Source organism: Giraffa tippelskirchi, chromosome 3, assembly GCF_054371585.1.
Source record: "Giraffa tippelskirchi isolate mGirTip1 chromosome 3, T2T-mGirTip1v1.2.pri, whole genome shotgun sequence".
Classification (NCBI taxonomy): domain Eukaryota; kingdom Metazoa; phylum Chordata; class Mammalia; order Artiodactyla; family Giraffidae; genus Giraffa; species Giraffa tippelskirchi.
This window is the reverse complement of record NC_137277.1, coordinates 22,823,571-22,839,986: the sequence shown is the minus strand read 5'-3', so window position 1 is coordinate 22,839,986 and position 16,416 is coordinate 22,823,571. Positions and strand designations below refer to the sequence as shown.

The 16,416-nt window shown below is 50.3% G+C and overlaps 1 protein-coding gene across 1 annotated transcript; it reads left to right on the top strand.

Annotated features, from left to right (window-relative positions):
* Nucleotides 1–1,547: 1,547 nt before the first annotated feature.
* On the top strand, nt 1,548–15,449 carry LOC145542750 (transcription factor CP2-like protein 1). Its single transcript, XM_081582239.1, has 16 exons — nt 1,548–1,688; nt 6,345–6,623; nt 7,149–7,300; nt 7,438–7,511; nt 8,255–8,360; nt 8,473–8,579; nt 10,988–11,140; nt 11,388–11,498; nt 11,961–12,058; nt 12,269–12,323; nt 12,590–12,707; nt 13,081–13,171; nt 13,850–13,932; nt 14,411–14,556; nt 14,700–14,751; nt 15,343–15,449. Exons 1-16 carry the CDS (start codon nt 1,612–1,614, stop codon nt 15,378–15,380), a joined length of 1,740 nt encoding a protein of 579 aa, XP_081438365.1. The 5' UTR covers nt 1,548–1,611; the 3' UTR covers nt 15,381–15,449.
* Nucleotides 15,450–16,416: the final 967 nt, after the last annotated feature.

The following is a 16,416-nucleotide window of genomic DNA, read 5'->3' as shown; positions in this document are numbered from 1 at the left end:
AATATAGAAGGCTCTTACGCAAGTGCCTGACACACTTCCTGGCTGTGGCTTCTGGGACAGCAAGGTCCCCAGGGCCTGGAGGAGGGCCTCTCCACCCCTTGGAGCTCAGGACACTGGCATAGAGCCACCCTTCCACTGCCTGTGGCACTGTCCCTAACATGCCATGAGTGAGCGGCCCCCTCTCTCTGTGCCTCAGGCTCCCTGGAGGGGCACAACATGGGCTCCAGTATGTGCAGCCCCTCCTCCACCCCACCAGGCTGAACAGTCCAGCAGACCTGTTTTCACAGGAGGGAGATGTTTCCCTCTCTTCCAATAAGAAAGGCTCTCTTTCCAAGAAGATGTCCCTTCTATTCGGTTTCTATTTTCCTTGAGGCTGGGGACAATAAGGCTGATGGCAACCTGTGGTGGGGAAGTTATAACCCCTGGCTGCCCATCCCAGGCCCTATGCCAGTTTGCCCACCCCCCTCCCCCATGCCTCTGATGTCCTGAAGTCTCCCCATACCCACCCACAAAACATCTGTTACCAAGGCAACAGTAATCTCATCACTTTTGGGTGAGCAAAGAGGTGGAGCCCAGTGGACGGGGTGGGGCTGTTAGGGATTAGAATTTTGGAGATATGAGCCTGAGGGCCCCCAAACTCTTAAGGGAGGATCTTTTGCTGCAGAGGAGCCCTGGGCACAGACTGGGGTGCAGACTGCTACTGAGAGCTGGTGGGAAAGAGGGAGGACGAAGTCTGGAAGGAACTGGATCCGGGTGTTAGAGGTGAGGGTGACTGGCTTTATTAAGTGAGAGGAGCGTGAGGGTGATGATGTTAAAGAGAGGTTGAAGCAGGCAGGATGGGGCCCGCCTGAAACGGCTTCCTTAGTGTTCAGCTCAGTAACTCCTCCTGGGCAGAGATTTTCCGGCTGGGTGTCTAGACCGTTGAAACAGCCCCTGGAGTTCCTGGGGCCAGCCTGGACCCACACCGCCCCCTGCAGGCTACACAGAAAACAACACTGGATATCTTTCAGGTAGGAGTGTGTAGGTGGGCTTCCCAGGGGGCGCCAGTGGTAAAAGAACCTGCTTGCCAATGCTGGAGACATAAGTGAGGCAGGTTTGATCCCTGCGTCGGGAAGATCCCCTGGAGGAGGAAATGGCAACCCACTCCAGTACTCTTGCTGTGACAATCCCATGGATAGCGGAGCCTGGCAGGCTACAATCCATAGGGTCGCCAAGAGTCAGACATGACTTAAGTGATTTAGCAGGTGTAGGTGGAGCCTTTAAGAGTCTACATTTGCGACATCTAAACCATGGGGTCCTACTAAGTGCCCAGAGAGGCTTTGGGCTCCGGGGATGCCTGCTTACTGCATTTGAAGCCCTCTTGCAAATCCTGACCCAGAGAGTGCCAACAATACAGGGGGTCCCTCTGAACTGACTTGGGGGTAGGGAGCAGTGGGGACAGAGATGTGCCTTGAGATGAGCTGACAGAGGCCATAAAGAGGGCTAGAAAGCAGAGGGAACAGCCTGGGCAAAGCCCAGGTGTGAAATAGAACAGACTGTTCTGGAAGCTGCAGGACTGTAAGCAAGGGAGAGGGGGAGTGGTGAGAGGGAAAGGCAGAAGAAAGTGGACCAATGCCTGTGGATGCTGGGCCAAGAAGATGGATTTTCCTGCACAAACAGCCTTCTCAGACTCACTCATGGGAACCCAGGTGAACAATCCAGGGGTACCATGGGGCATGAGGAGGGAGCAGGTGGGCAAAGTGGTTCACTCAGAACTGGAAAGGATTTTAAAGACATGGCTCTATATTAAGTGTGTGTGCAAGCCTTGCTTTTGACTCCAAGAATATCCGTATTAGTTTTCCCACTACAAAATGATTTCAGGGACTTTCCCCGATGGTCCAGTGGTTAAGAATCCACCTTCCAATGCAGGGAACTCGGGTTCAACCCCTGGTCACGGAGCTAAGACCCCACAGGCCATGAGGCAACTAAGCCCATGCGTCGCAACTAGAGAAAGCCGGAGTGCCATGATGAAGACCTAGCACAGCCAAAAATTTTTAAAAATGATTTTAAGCATTAACCACTGTGTACCATTGATGCCTGGAAGATGAGCGTGGTTACCCAGGGGTTTTCATAGCCCAGCTTGAGAATGGCACCAAGAGTGATGATGGTATGGTCATTCTTGTGTTGTAGGAAGATCCCTCTGGCTCCCAGGGGCAGCAACATGGGAACTGAGCCAGAGTAGTGGGCTAAGAGCCTTCTAAGGGGATGGCCAGGAACGAGTCTTGTTCTGGCCTGGGTACATGGCAGTGAGGTAATTCAGGGTCCAGCCCACTCTCACTAGCTAATCAGTTCAGTTCAGTCACTCAGTCATGTCCGATTCTTTGCGACTCCATGGACTACAGCACGTGTGTCAGGCTTCTCTGTCCATCATCAACTCCCGGAGCTTGCTCAAACTCATGTCCATCGAGTCGGTGATGCCATCTCATCCTCTGTCATCCCCTTCTTCTGCCTTCAAATCTTTCCCAGCATCAGGGTCTTTTCCAATGAGTCAGTTCTTCGTATCAGGTGGCCAAAGTATTGGCCACTAGCTAATAACCTTGGGCAAATTGCACAGACTGTAATCGGGACCTTCTTACCTCAAGAGGCAGTTGTAACATGCAGTGGAACCTGGAGGATCGAATATCCCAGAAAAGCTGTTTCTTTGCAGCCTTCACTGCTACTCATCCCAAGGGAATTCTCAAGTCATAGCCACACATGAGGAAATCAAAATCCTGTTTCCTGTCTCTCTGCCATCATTAGTCCCCCAACCCCCATCTACAAAACCAACCACAGCAGCCCAACCACTATCATTCATATTTGCCCATCCTCAGAGCTCATGGCCCAGGAGTGGAACAGAAAGTATTTTGTCCCGATTTTACAGCTGGAGAGGCTGAAGCTCAGAAAGGTCAGAGGTCCCTTCTCTCATTGGAATCCAGGTTCCGGGGTCCAATACTTCTTTGAGAGCTGTTGAATAAATGTATGCATGAATCATTCAAATCCCCGCATCAGCCCCTTTCTTTGCAGGAGGGGGAGTAGACCTTACTCTTCAGCTCCTCAGGTTGGAATGTTGCTTGGAGACTCGTTTCAGAATTCCATACACATTTGTCAGGCAGAGTGTCATACAGTACAGTCATTAGGAGAAAGGGTTCAGGCAGCCTGGGTTCAAACCCTGGCTGTGTCTTATCTTAGCTGTGTGACCTTGAGGCAGCTACTTAATCTCTTGGAGCCTCAGTTTCCCCATCTGTATAACTGGGGGAAGGGAGGCAGTGATGATAGAATAATAGAAAAAATAGCATTTATCTTAGAAGGTATATGGAAAAGCACTCTGAAATCACACTGAGCACCAAAGAACTGTTTGTTAAATAAGCAGACCCTCTACATTTATGTGTTATATAAATAAACCTATACTCTCAAGTGTTAAATAAATTAACCTGTGTAATGCCACTGGAAATATATAGAGAAAAGGACATCTATATTGGGACTTTGCTGGCAGTCCATTGGTTAAGACTCCCCATTTCCACTGCAGGTGATGTGGGTTCTGTCCCTGGTCAGGGAGTTGAGATCCTGATCCCACACACTGTCCAGTGCAACCACAATAAATAAATAAAAAGACACCTACATTTACTGAGGGCTCAATTATTATCTCATTCATTATTACCCAGCTCTGTGGGGTAGAGGTTCTCAGCATCTGCTTTTTATAGTTGCAGCATGAAGCTCAGAAAGGTTTAGCTTCTTGCCCAAAGCCACACAGCTGTGCTTGCACTCAGGGTCTATCTCGAGAAACATACTCTTAAACCTAAACACTAACCCACCTCTTAGTGTCTACTTTCACGGGACTTCCACTCTGATGGGAAAATAGACATTAAGCAAAGTGAACAAAGAATAAACTGCATGTCAGATGACTGCTGTGAAGGAATTTGGTGAAGGGCTGAGACACATGGAGAGCATAAATGCCAACTGGCTGGGTGGCAGAAGGGTTTTAAGAAGGAGGCCGTGGACTCCCTTGGTGGTAGAGGGTTCAGAATCCGTGTGCCAATGCAGGAGACATGAGTCACGCCAAGGGGCAACTAAGTCCCAGCGCCACAAGCTTGTGCATTGCAACGAAGAGTAGCCCCCACTCTCCACAACTAGAGAAAGCCCATGCCCAGCAACAAAGTGCAGCCAAAAATAAATAAATAATTTTAAAATATATTATTAAAAAAAAAAGGAGGCGGTAACTTTGAAACATGAACCGAGTACCTTTCCAGCGTGAGGCTTCCTGATGGTAAGAAGAACTATCAGGAATACAAGACTGAGGACTCAAAGACTGGTCTGTGCATCCTCAAACTCTAGGGGCTGCTGTTCAGTATGATGCCTTGTGGAGTTGCGCACCTAGAAGCCTCAGAGACAGTTTGTTGCGAAAAGAAATCACCCTACTACTACTGGCCTGTAATTGTAGCTCAGCTGGTAAAGAATCCACCTGCAATGCAGGAGACCCCGGTTTGATTCCTGGGTCAGGAAGAGTCCCTGGAGAAGGGAACAGCTATCCATTCCAGTATTCTGGCCTGGAGAATTCCATGGACAGAGGAGCCAAGCAGTCTACAGTCCATGGGGTCTCAAAGAGTCAGACATGACTGAGCAGCTTTCACTTACTACTACTAGGTAGGTTCAATGAATGGATGAGGAACACTCCTCTCAGCCCCTCTTTCTCTGAGGGAGCGGTAGACTTCACACCCTAACTCTCCAGGTTAGAATGTTGCCTGGGATAAAAGACAAAACAAAACAATAAATTTTGGTTAGATGAGAAAAACAGTGAATTATTCCTTAGCAATTTTTCCAGAAAAAAAAGTTACTTCCTTGGCTTAGGGTAAGGAATAACCCCAAGGGTATTATTAGGATCGAGTTCTGCCATGCCTAGACAATGATAGAGCTGTTTGGATGTGAAAAAAAATCTACCTTAAAAAAAAATATATTATGCTTTGGGACTTCTCTGGGCAATCCAGCTAAGGCTTGCATTACAGTGCGCATGGGTTCAATCACTCAAGGGGGAATTAAGATACTGCATGCCTGTGCTGCAGTCCCCCTCAGACCAGCTCCTGGTGGTGTCCTCCGATGGGGCCCACACCAGTCTCCACCTTTTCTACTTCCATCCTCTGTAACAAACCTCCTCCCACCACCTACTCGTTCCCTCTGCCCCATCGCCACTCCCGCATCCTGCTCCACCCAGGCCAGGGCCACGCCTTGCCTCCTGAACCTTCCTAGCGCCTTCCTCTGTCCAACCTTGGAGGGTCCCATGGGACGGTCTTCTGGCCTTGAATCCAGCTTTGGGCAATGAGTGAGTCTTGAAGTCTTAGGGGTCTTAACGGGGATCTTGGGGACTCAAAGTTACGGCAGGAAATGTTCCCATCGCCTTTTCTCCTTTGGTCTGGCTTCATAGGAGAAGAATGTAGGTACAGGACCGAGGGCCAAGTACCTGGAGGAACCCTGCCCATTGTGTGTGTGTGTCGGGGGCAGCGGGGCTGCATACTCTTTGGTTTTCCTTCTCCCTTCCTCTGAGGAGGGGCCGCCAGAATCACAAAGCCTGGATAGTTAGGTTCACATGAGGTCAGGCCACATCTTTGGAGCCCTGTCTAAGCTCTCTGCAACGCCCTTATCTGTTTACACCAAACACAGTAGTGGGAGGAGGGGGCAGCAGGCCGGGGCTGACTGTGTACAGTGACAACAGGAGCTGAGCCTGAGGAAGGGGGCCATCCATAAACACAGTCTGCCCCAAGCCCCAGGGAAGAGGAGAGGCAGCGAAACCAGCCCAGCTGGGCCTCCTCTCCTTCTCCCTCCCCCCCCGGGGGGGGCACCCCCAGGGCCGCCCCTCCTCTCGCAGGTGTGCCCTCCCTCCCATCACCACCCCCTGAGTTGTTTCCACAGCAAGCTGGACTATATTCTGTAAACTCTGGTCCCCTAGCCAGGCAGCCCCCAGGTGTTGCCATCACTGCCCCTATCTGGGGGGAGGCTGGGTGGAGGCCGGGGGGAGCAAAGGCCCTTTGTAGGTCCACGTGATGCTGTGTGTCTGCTTGTCCTGTCCCCTGGAGTGGTCAGGCTCCTAGCCCCCATAGCGTCCTGTGAGGGGTCCAGGCAGTCTGTCTCCAGGAGTCAACTTGGCTTATGTATCTGGAGCTGATCTCTTAGCCCCAGGGTGCCCCTCATGGTTCCTGGGCCTCTTGGGGAACGGTGAAGGTGGGGTTAGTGGATATCCATCCCTGTAACTGGTTTTGCTGCAAAACTGTCTCTCCTTTGAGTTAATGATTGGTGGGGAGCCCTAAGGACATCATTTCTCCATTCCCACCCCACAGCTTGGGCTGCCTAACAGGTCCTGAGTTTCCTGGAGCCCTGGTTGCTCAGCCAATAAGGGGCCGAAGCCTTGCCCCACCCTTCTGTGTGTCCCTGCCTGTGTATAAAGCCTGGGGCCCCAGGTGGATGGCCCAGGGGGTCCAGCCCAACCCAGTGCTGAGCTCTCTGCGACACAGCTGGGTCTGCTCTCTCTCCAAGATGCTGTTTTGGCACAACCAGCCGGAGCACCGGTGGCCGAGCCCCGGGGAGCTGTACTCGGGGCCGCCGAGCAGCTTGCTCAGGTAAGGGCCAGAACCTCTCCCTCCAGTCCCCAAGGAGGGCACTGATCTGAGTTGTGATGGACATGGTAGGGCCATCTGTTTCAAGCTGAAGATTATGGGCTTCCTGCTCTTGCGGGGTGGTTGGTCAGGGCATGCATGCTCAGTCATATCCAACTCTTTGCGAACCCACTGGGTTCGCAAATGTACCTGGAATTTAGTGGGTCCCAGGACATCTCAAAACACCTTAACCACCCATCCGCTCTGGACACATGTTGGGCAGTCACTGGCCGTCAGGCGAGCCTTGAGGTTGTAAATAAGTAATTGATGGCAGATGTTTGCAAATATTGTAGTGTTGGGGATTTGCACCTTAAGGGAGGTCTGCTGGAGGCCAGAGGAGCTGAATGGGGACCCCTTAGGCCCTGGCTGCTGCAAGGGTACCTGCTCCAGCAAACTGTAGGCTCCTTGGAGGGAGAATCTGGCAGAAAGAGTCAAAGGAGGAGGGGGTGGACAGGGCAGAAGCCAGCAGTGCCTTCCTCTCCCTGGCAGGGAGGCCTTGCCCTTACCCTACCTGAAGCAGGAAGAGCTGGCCAACATCCCCCGAGCGGAGCAGTCCTGCCCCTCGTTCCAGTACGTGCTCTGTGCAGCCACCTCTCCGGCCGTGAAGCAACAGGAGGAGACCCTCACCTACCTGAACCAGGGTGCGCTGGGCCTGGGGATGGATGGAGAGGGGCTAGTGGGGTGCTAGAGGGAGGCTGGGCCCGGGGTAGGCTGGGGGTGGCAGGCAGCCTCTCTGCCCCTCAGAGAGGGGTGCCCACATCCCCTCAATTTCTCCTAGGCCAGTCCTATGAGGTACGGATGCTCTGCAACCCCAAACTGGTCGATGCCACCCAGGAGCCCCAGCTGCTGAAGGCAAGTGCCTCCACTCCCAGAACTGGCAAAGGCTGGCTATGACTATCCCTCTGGCAGGAAGCCAGTGTCATCACAGTGATGTCATTCTCAAGTAGAACCCTCTCAAGTCCACCTTTTCATTTGACCTTCACAACAACTCAGTGGTGGCAGGAATTGTTGAGGAAACAGGCACAGTGAGGTGAAGTCGTTTCTCAAGGACACGGAGCCAGTAAGTAGCAGAACCAGGATTTTTTTTTTTTTTTCAGAACCAGGATTTAGAAATACATTTACATAGCATTATTCACACACACGATGCTATCCCTCAGGAAAAAAAAAAGTTATTTAGCTCCTGTGCTTTGCCAGAAATTGCTCTATGCACTAGAGATTCAGGGGTGAAGAGACAGATGTGGCTTCCTTCCTCAGGGGACTTGCGTTCTACTGAGACAAACATGTCATTGAACAATTTAGATATGATTACAAGTTGATTTACAAATCGCAAACTGCTAAGTGCTGCGAAGAAAGAGTGACTGAGTGCAAAGGGATTAACTCCTCCATTTTACAGATGAGGAAAGTGAGGCTCTGGGTTACTTCCTCAGTTTCACTGCTTGTTGAGTGGCAGGTGGCATCTGGACACAGATCTAGTTATTCTAAGTCCTTTTGCCCCCTGGGGGTGGGAGGGAAGGTAAGGGAGAGGCTGGAAAGCTTGACCTGTCCCTGAGGTGGGAGCCGTTCCCAAATGCCCCGGTGCCCTCCTGTGCCCACAGAGTGTGGTGCGTGTGGTTTTCCAAGACCGGCGCCTGCAGTACACTGAGCAGCAACAGCTGGACGGGTGGCGGTGGAGCCGGCCTGGGGACCGCATCCTGGACATAGGTGAACGGGGAGGGACCAGGGCCCTTCAGGGCTGCTGTCTGGCTTAGAGGCCCCTGTGGATGGGGGTGGTGGTGCTGAGTCCTGCTCCCTGCCTGCCAATCTGTGCCTGCAGATATCCCACTGTCCGTGGGGGTGCTGGAACCCCAAGTGCTGCCCTCACAACTGAACACCGTGGAGTTTTATTGGGACCCGACCAAGAGGACCTCTCTCTTCCTGCAGGTGAGTCTGAAGCTGGGACAGGAAGGAGGCTGGAGGTCAGATGGGGGTGGCAGCAGCCTATATGGGAAAGGAAAGTGAGCTTGGGTGGAGGTCAGAGGAGGTAATAAGAATGAATCACTTCCAGAAAGCACCATGAGGAACAAAGGTGGACAAATGTTGATTGAATGTCACCATAAGGAAGGACTTGTTAAACATTAAGGTGATGGAAGAAATGACAAAACATAGGACAGAATTTAGCTTCATAGAAAGTAATGGTCTGCCAAGTATAGGCAAAATTAAAAGGAGACATCAAATGAGAAAAAGAGTTGCCACATATAACATATATAATGTTATATTTTAAATATATAAAAAGTTCTCATACATTAAAAAGTAGATGAAAGCTCAATAGAAAAATGGGCAAAGGATATAAGCAATTTATAAAGAAGGATACAAATTGCTAATAAATGTAGACAGTTCAAACGCACAAAATGTTAATAATGCTAATTAAAACTACATGTATATATGTACACACACACACACACACACACATACACAGCTTCCCTAGTGGTTCAGTGGTAAAGAATCCACCTGCCAATGCAGGAGATATGCTTTCAATCCCTGGGTTGGGAAGATCCCCTGGAAAAGAAAATGGCAATCCACTCCAGTATTCTAGCCTGGGAAATCCCATGGACAGAGGAGTGGCAGGCTACAGTCCATGCGTCGCAAAGAGTCAGACATGACTTGGCGATTAAACAACAAACTATATATATATACATATATACACACATATATACCCTGGCAAAGACTCTTAAAAAACTATTATTGGTAAGCTTTAGAGAAACAGACAACCTCATATCCCGAGAATGCAAATTGATGCATCCATTTTGTAGGTACGTGGGCAAATTTTATTAAATTTAATGTTCACACTCATTTTCCCAGTAGTTCCACCTCAAGAAATGTAGTGTTGAGTAAGTACACAAACATACCTTTAGCAGCTATTCATGCCCCTGCCATTTTTTATATTAAAAGATATTAATCAAAATGTCTATCAGATAAGGGTGGACTTTGAAATAAGTGTTTAGTAGTTTATAATGGAAATTGTGCAGCCATTAAAATGATGTCTCAGAAATATTTCATGACAAGAGAAACTGCTTTCCCATATGTAAAGGCAGAATGTAGACCTGTATTTAATGTGTGATTTCTACTTTGCAAAAATAAAAGCGTGTGTGTATACAAAAGTTGTGTTTTTTTCTTGCCCAGAGAAAAGATAGAAAGAAACAATACTTGAATGTTAACAGTACTATCTCTGAGAGGTGGGGGGATGGAGATGCCTGTATTCTTTGTACTTTTTCAGTGCTGTACTGTACTTAGTTGCTCAGTCCTGACTCTTTGCGACCTGATGAACTGTGTAGCCTGCCAGGCAAGAATACTGGAGTGGGTTGCCATGCCCTCCTCCAGGGAATCTTCCCAACCCAGAGATTGGACCCAGGTCTTCCACATTGCAGGCAGATTCTTTACTATCTGAGCCACCAGAGAAGCCCAAGAATACTGGAGTGGGTAGCCTATCCCTTCTACAGGGGATCTTCCCGACCTAGGGATTGAACTGGGGTCTCCTGCATTGCAGGCGGATTCTTTTCCAGCTGAGCTACCAGGAAAGCCCCCCTGCATTTTCTATGTTGAATAGATTTCCTTTTATAATAAAAAATATTGTCAAAATTCACCTATAAGTCCCTTTTTTGAATGTCCTCTGTACTCTAAGCACCTGGACAAGGAGCCAGGTGGATATGGCACAATTTCAGTTCCACCACTTCTTGGCACGGACCTTGCCTGGGTAATGTAATCTCTACAAGCCTCAGCTTCCCTACCTCTAAAGTTAGATTCTTTAGCTGTTCTTCACAAGATTGTGGGAAGGCTCCAGTGGTTGTGCAGGTCAGGAAGGCTTCCTAGAGTAGACTGCTAGATTTAGCAAATAAAATACGGGACACTCAATTTAGATAAATTTTGAACTGGTAACTTTACCCTGGAATGGAATGTATGGGCTCAAGTGTGAGCAGAGAGAGCTTTCCCAGTAGAGGACTCTAGGGACAGCTCTGCAGGTGTATTGGGGTGATAAGTAGGCTAGGTGGGTGAGTCAGTGGGTTCACTGATGGGAGAAAGAGAGAGCAGCCAGGAAGAAGGGCTTGACTTGTCTCTTTAAAGTGCTTGAATGCCACGGTCAGGGACTTTGCTTCTCGTCTCATAGTCTTGAGGAGCCACTGAGGGATTTTGAACCAGGGAAAGAACCTAATAAGGTATGCCTTAAGAACAGACACTGGTTGGGGGTGGAAAGTTGCTGTGGCTGACAGGTGGCAGACAGGTAACAGGTTTCAGGTGAGATCCCTTGAATGTGGGCAGGACCTAGATAGAGTCACCCTTCTTTGCCACCTCAGGTTCACTGCATCAGCACTGAGTTTACTCCTCGGAAAAAAGGTGGGGAGAAAGGCGTCCCCTTCCGCCTCCAGATCGACACTTTCAAGCCCGGTGACAAGGAGCTTCCGCTGGAGCACCTGCATTCAGCTGGCTGCCTCGTCAAGGTGTTTAAGGTACGGGGAGCACGGGGCCCTTTCCCCTCCCTCCCTCTCAGGGTTGCCACCCTGCCTTGCTGGCTGTGTGGATCTGACTTGGCTTTGCGGTGGACCCTCACTCAGCCTGCAGACCCTGTACCTGGGACTGTTTCTTTTTCTGTACACAGAGGGATGGGGCTTGGTCTCTTTCTTAGAGCCCTTCCTGTCATGAGAAGTGGGCAGGTAAGTAGGGGAACGCTGAAATTTCCTTGTCCCCCTCCTGTAGCCCAAAGGAGCTGACCGGAAACTGAAAACTGACCGGGAAAAGATTGAGAAACAGCCCGCGCATGAGAGAAACAAGTATCAGACGGCCTGTGAGAGCACCGTCTTCATGGAGGTATGTGCGCCGGGTGGTGGAGGCCGTGGGGTAGAAAACATCCTCATTGTACACGTGGGGAACTGAGTCCTCAGGTATTGCGACTGCTGCAGATCTTCAGCACCCCCACATACACACCAGTGATTCCCCATTTCCTGTGAGGACAAATTGCACTGCCTGTAGTTCACGATTCCCAGGAGCTGACGCTCACAGGCTGCCTCTCCTGTGCCCTGCTGTTGCGATTACCTGACGTCTACTCCCTCTTCCTGGAGCATCTCCCTTGCTGCTGTAGTTCCTCCAGGAAGCCTTCCCCGACTCCCCAAGCCAGACCTGAGGCTAGTTTAACTCTCTTCATTGAGTGGAAATTTGATCTACCTGTAAGGGACTCCTAGGGCAGGGACCAAGTTTGGCCCAAGGCCTGCCAACAGTCACCATTGCACTCTGGAATGTCCAGGCTAACCTTGCTGTTTGTTTGCCCCACAGTGTTTGCCGTGGCCAGAGCCCACTGCAGGGGCCCACCTGCCTCTGAGCCCTTTTGCTCTGACCTCTCCCCACTCCTGCAAGCACCTGTCCTGGGAGAGGTGAGGCAGGATAAACACCTCCTATCAGCTCCTGGGGTGAGAGTGAAGAGAGAAGCCCTCAACTCAGGAGGCTGGAAAGGGGCAGGCCCAGGGGTGCCACTGAGGGGGCTTCTGGGGAACATGTGGGTGACACCAGGACAGGCCTAGGGAAGCGGGGGCAGGAGACTGGCCATCCTGCTCCCCTGAGCCAGACTCCCTGCTCCCCCACAGGCTCTGCTCCTCACCATCATTCGTCTTGGACACCTTGGGGGGCAGCCTAGCTCTTGTGAGTCTTCCCCCCACCCCCAATTCTTCCAAAGCCTTTTCAGCAGTTCCCTCTTTCTCCAAATAGGGTGGCCCTGCCCCCTGGTGGACAGGTGTGGTATGGCCACAGATCGCAAAATGGTTGCCTGATGGCATTGGGCACATCCCTCGGGCAGGATGAGCCTCCCTTCTCAGACTTGGGACCCCCAAGGGCAGGGATGTTTCCTCTCCACCTTGTTCTTAGTCTGTGGGTCCATGGTGTTACTTGGACCACTCTTTATGCCTCAGGACCTGAACCCCGGAGCCTCCATCCTAGAGACACAGCAGTGGTTGCATCGGCACCGGTTCTCCAGCTACTGCCGGTTGCTGGCCAGTTTCACTGGTGAGGCTGGGATCTGGTCCACAGGTAGGGACCAGACCTGTAGGGGACTGAGGGCACTCAGGCAGGAGGAAGCCTGTCTGTTCTGGCTTGCTCTGTGTCCTTCAACTAACTTTTATTTAGAACTAATTGTTGACAAAGCACAATGCTTGCTAGGCTCTCTTCTTGTGCATTATCTCATACAGTTTATACATTACCCCAAAGGATAGGGCTCAGAGAGGCTAAATAACTTGCCCAAGGGCACACAGCTAGCCAGTGGCAGAGGTGGGATTTGAATCCAAGTCTGACTCCCATGTCTGGATATACTAGGGCTATTTGTAGACTAATAGTGGATTGTATCCCTTGCCACCCTTGATCCCAGGCCTCTCTTCCCCTAATCTAGCCCTGTCTGACTTTGCAGGCACTGATCTGCTGAAGCTTACTCGCCAAGACCTTATCCATATCTGTGGAGCTGCTGACGGGATCCGCCTTTTCAATACTCTCAGAGCCAGGTGCTGGGCATTGCCAGCTAGGGTTCCCTTTTCACTGTATTGTGTGCGTGCCAAGTCCCTTCAGTCACCTGACTCTTTGCAACCCTATGAACTGTAGCCCCCCAGGCTCCTCTATCCATGGGGATTCTCCAGGCAAGAATATTGGAGTTGGTTGCCACGCCCTTCTCCAGGGGATCTTCCCCAACCCAGGGATCGAACTTGTTTCTGTCTCCTGCATTGGCAGGCAGGTTCTTTACCACTAGTGCCACCTGGGAAGCCCTCCCAGTGTAGCGGCACTTACCAACTCTGCTGCAGTCCTGTTTCATAGAATGTTGAAGTGGAAGGCACCTGAAAAATTACTTAACCCCACTTCTTTTTTACTAAGTAAGAAACTCAAGAGGACAGTAAGAAACCTGAGGAGGACAGCAACCTGCTGCCTGAGGTCAGAGCAAGGCTTGCAGAGTTGGGCTTAAAAGTTAGGCTGCTGTGACTTCTTTCTGTGGCCATCCCATGTGCATCACTCAGTTTCTGGGGGTAAAGGTGGATTTTTCTCATATCCTCTCCCCACAGGGTCCAGTGTTCACTAAATCTTGGTGACCCCTCTCCCTAGACACCTGGGAGGAGGTGGGGTTCTCCCAAAGGGGCTAAAACTGGGCCCTGTTAATTCAGGTATGAATGTAGACTTTTCTCTTGGCCCAGGCCGATCCGACACCGGCTGACCTTGTATGTTGCTCAGGAGGCCTCTAGGCAAGACGATGAGGTTCCTAAGAACCCTGACTCAGGTGAGGTTCTGGCCTCTTCAGAAAACAAAAGAAGAAAGCCGGGCGTGGCTGCATGAAACCTCTTCTGGCCTGGGACCCAGCATGTCCTTGTCATTCTCATTTTCCGGGATTTGATTAGTCTTCTCCTTCCAGGTGTCTCCCTGGGTTTATTCCTCCATGCTCTACACTCTTGACTCCACAAATTCCATCCAAATTTGTCATTCTATTAGTACAAGGGATTAGAACACTATAATCTTCTTATTGTATTTGGGCTTCAGTCATTCATACTGCATCCCATCACTTCTTTAAACTGGAAGTTCCTCTGAAGTTGAGTTCTTGTCAGAGGTAAGGAATGGGAGGTGAAAATGGAAGTGAATTTATAAACTTTTTTCCTTTACTCCTTCTCCCCATCTGGGCACCTCCCAATGAGCTGTCACTTTGCCCTCTGGGCAGTGGCACCCCCCACTGACTCTTGCCCCTGTGCTGCCCACACCCCCAGGCTTGTATCAAGAGATCTCTCTGGATGAACTTAGTGCTGTAGAGCTCCTGGGGAAACTGGCTGAACTCCTGGCCCTCCCAGCCACTCAGATCCATCGTCTTTTCCATCAGGGCCCCGGGGGCATCCTCATTCTCCTCAGTGACCAGGTAAAGTAGGCAGTGGTTCCCTGCACGGTCTCACAACGCCTGGAATACTCTTCCAACCTCAGGCCCAGTCTTGCTGTACCTGCCCTAACTTATTCTTTGGCTCTAAGAACAGAATTGTCTTAGTGACCCCTTCTCCCTTGCAGGTGGTTCAGAATCTTAAGGATGAATCATACTTTCTGGCTGTGGTGAAGAAAGGTAGGGGTTTTAGAGGAAGAGGTTGTGCACCTGGCAGGCCCTAGAAAGGGTAAGATTGTCTTATACTGTCTGCTAAATGAGATTGAAAGTTTCCTTGAAGGTGTGTTGTGGGTGCTGTGCCCCAACCAAGTGGTGAACATCTGCTCCACGCCAGCTTTGTGTCAAAGGGACAGTCATATAGCTAAGAACAGCTACTCATTGCTCAGTAAAAAGTAACACTATTCTCAGGAGGGGAGAATGCCCTGGTTTCAGGGAGTTATTAGGAGGAGAGGGAAAGCCCCTGTTCTCCCCACCACACTGCCTCAACCCCAACAGTCATATGGGTCATAAGGGCAGGTGCTTGCTGGACATCACCTGGAGAAGAGCACTTCTGATCAGCAGGCCGGTGGTCCTGGTTATTCACTGCCTGCCCTCTTCCCCTCCTCTGTGCTCCTGTACCCAGGGAGGTCCTAAAGAGTTGGACTCAACAGGCCCTGGAAGAACGCTTGATGTGGCAGATGTACCACAGGCTGCTTTGATGTTTGGGAGCAGCACAGTAGGCTGGGGGTCTGTCTCATCCCACTAGAGCCTCTTCTTCTGAACTGCTTTCAGTGCAGAATCCAGACGGCTACTACCTGGTTCTGACCTAGGCCCAGAGGTGCCCTGCTCAAGAGGAGGAGACTGGTGCCAGCCTGGTTCTTTGGGGTCCTACGTTCACCAGAAGCTTTGTTAAAATCCTCAGAAGCTTCACCAGCGTTCAGGTGAAGAGCCAAACCGTCATGTGTCCTATGAGCAGGACACAGGCTGATGTTTCTTTCTGCTCAGCAGCAAGTTGTTGGAACCCCTGAGACAAGCTGAGCTGAGCTGAGCTGGCCAAGCCTGTGAGGCAAACACCCTGGCAATATGGATAAGGAACTCTTGCCCCAAGCTGCTCGACGACAGCTATTCTTGAACAGTGAGGTTATAGGGCTTTATTTTTTTTTAATGTAGCTGAATTAAAATCTTCATTTTGTGTTTCATTTTTAGGTTTATAATCTACCTGAAACTTAATTTTCTGTGTATTTTTTTTCCATGTAGAAAACCAACTTTATATTAAATTAGGTACTTTTTATTTTTAGTAAGTGATATTAGGCCATGTTTTATTCCATTCCTTTTTTTTTCAATCCCCTTCCCTTAAAACTTTCTGATGGAAATTTTTAAACATACTGAAAAGAAAAACCCATGTGTGATGGTGTGGAAGACAAACCAAAATGCCTTTATTAATCATTTACCCCATTTACCATTTACTGATCATCTCTGGTGAGTCCTAAACCTGCTGACCTCTGGCTAGGGAGGGTAGGCAGGAGGAAAGCTCTAAACAGTGGCTGAACTGATTAACAGGATTAAAGGAAGGGAAGGGAGAGTCTGCATACTGAAGTTCAAAGACGCCTCCCTCAAAGGCCAAGGCTGCCTCAATAAGGACAAGGAAGCAGGCAGGCATCTGCTTGTACCCCTGGAAGGCAGCGTGGGACCCCGTTGGCCCCAGATGACCAATCCAGACTAGGCCTTTACCTCATGCAGCATGAGTGGATTTCAAGTGAGGCTCATGATTCCACAGGGCTCCCCAGGGGTGTTTCAGGGCAGGGTAGACACCCTGAGATCTAAAACGAGGTTGCTGATCTGGCTCCACTTCTGGTCCCTATCTCC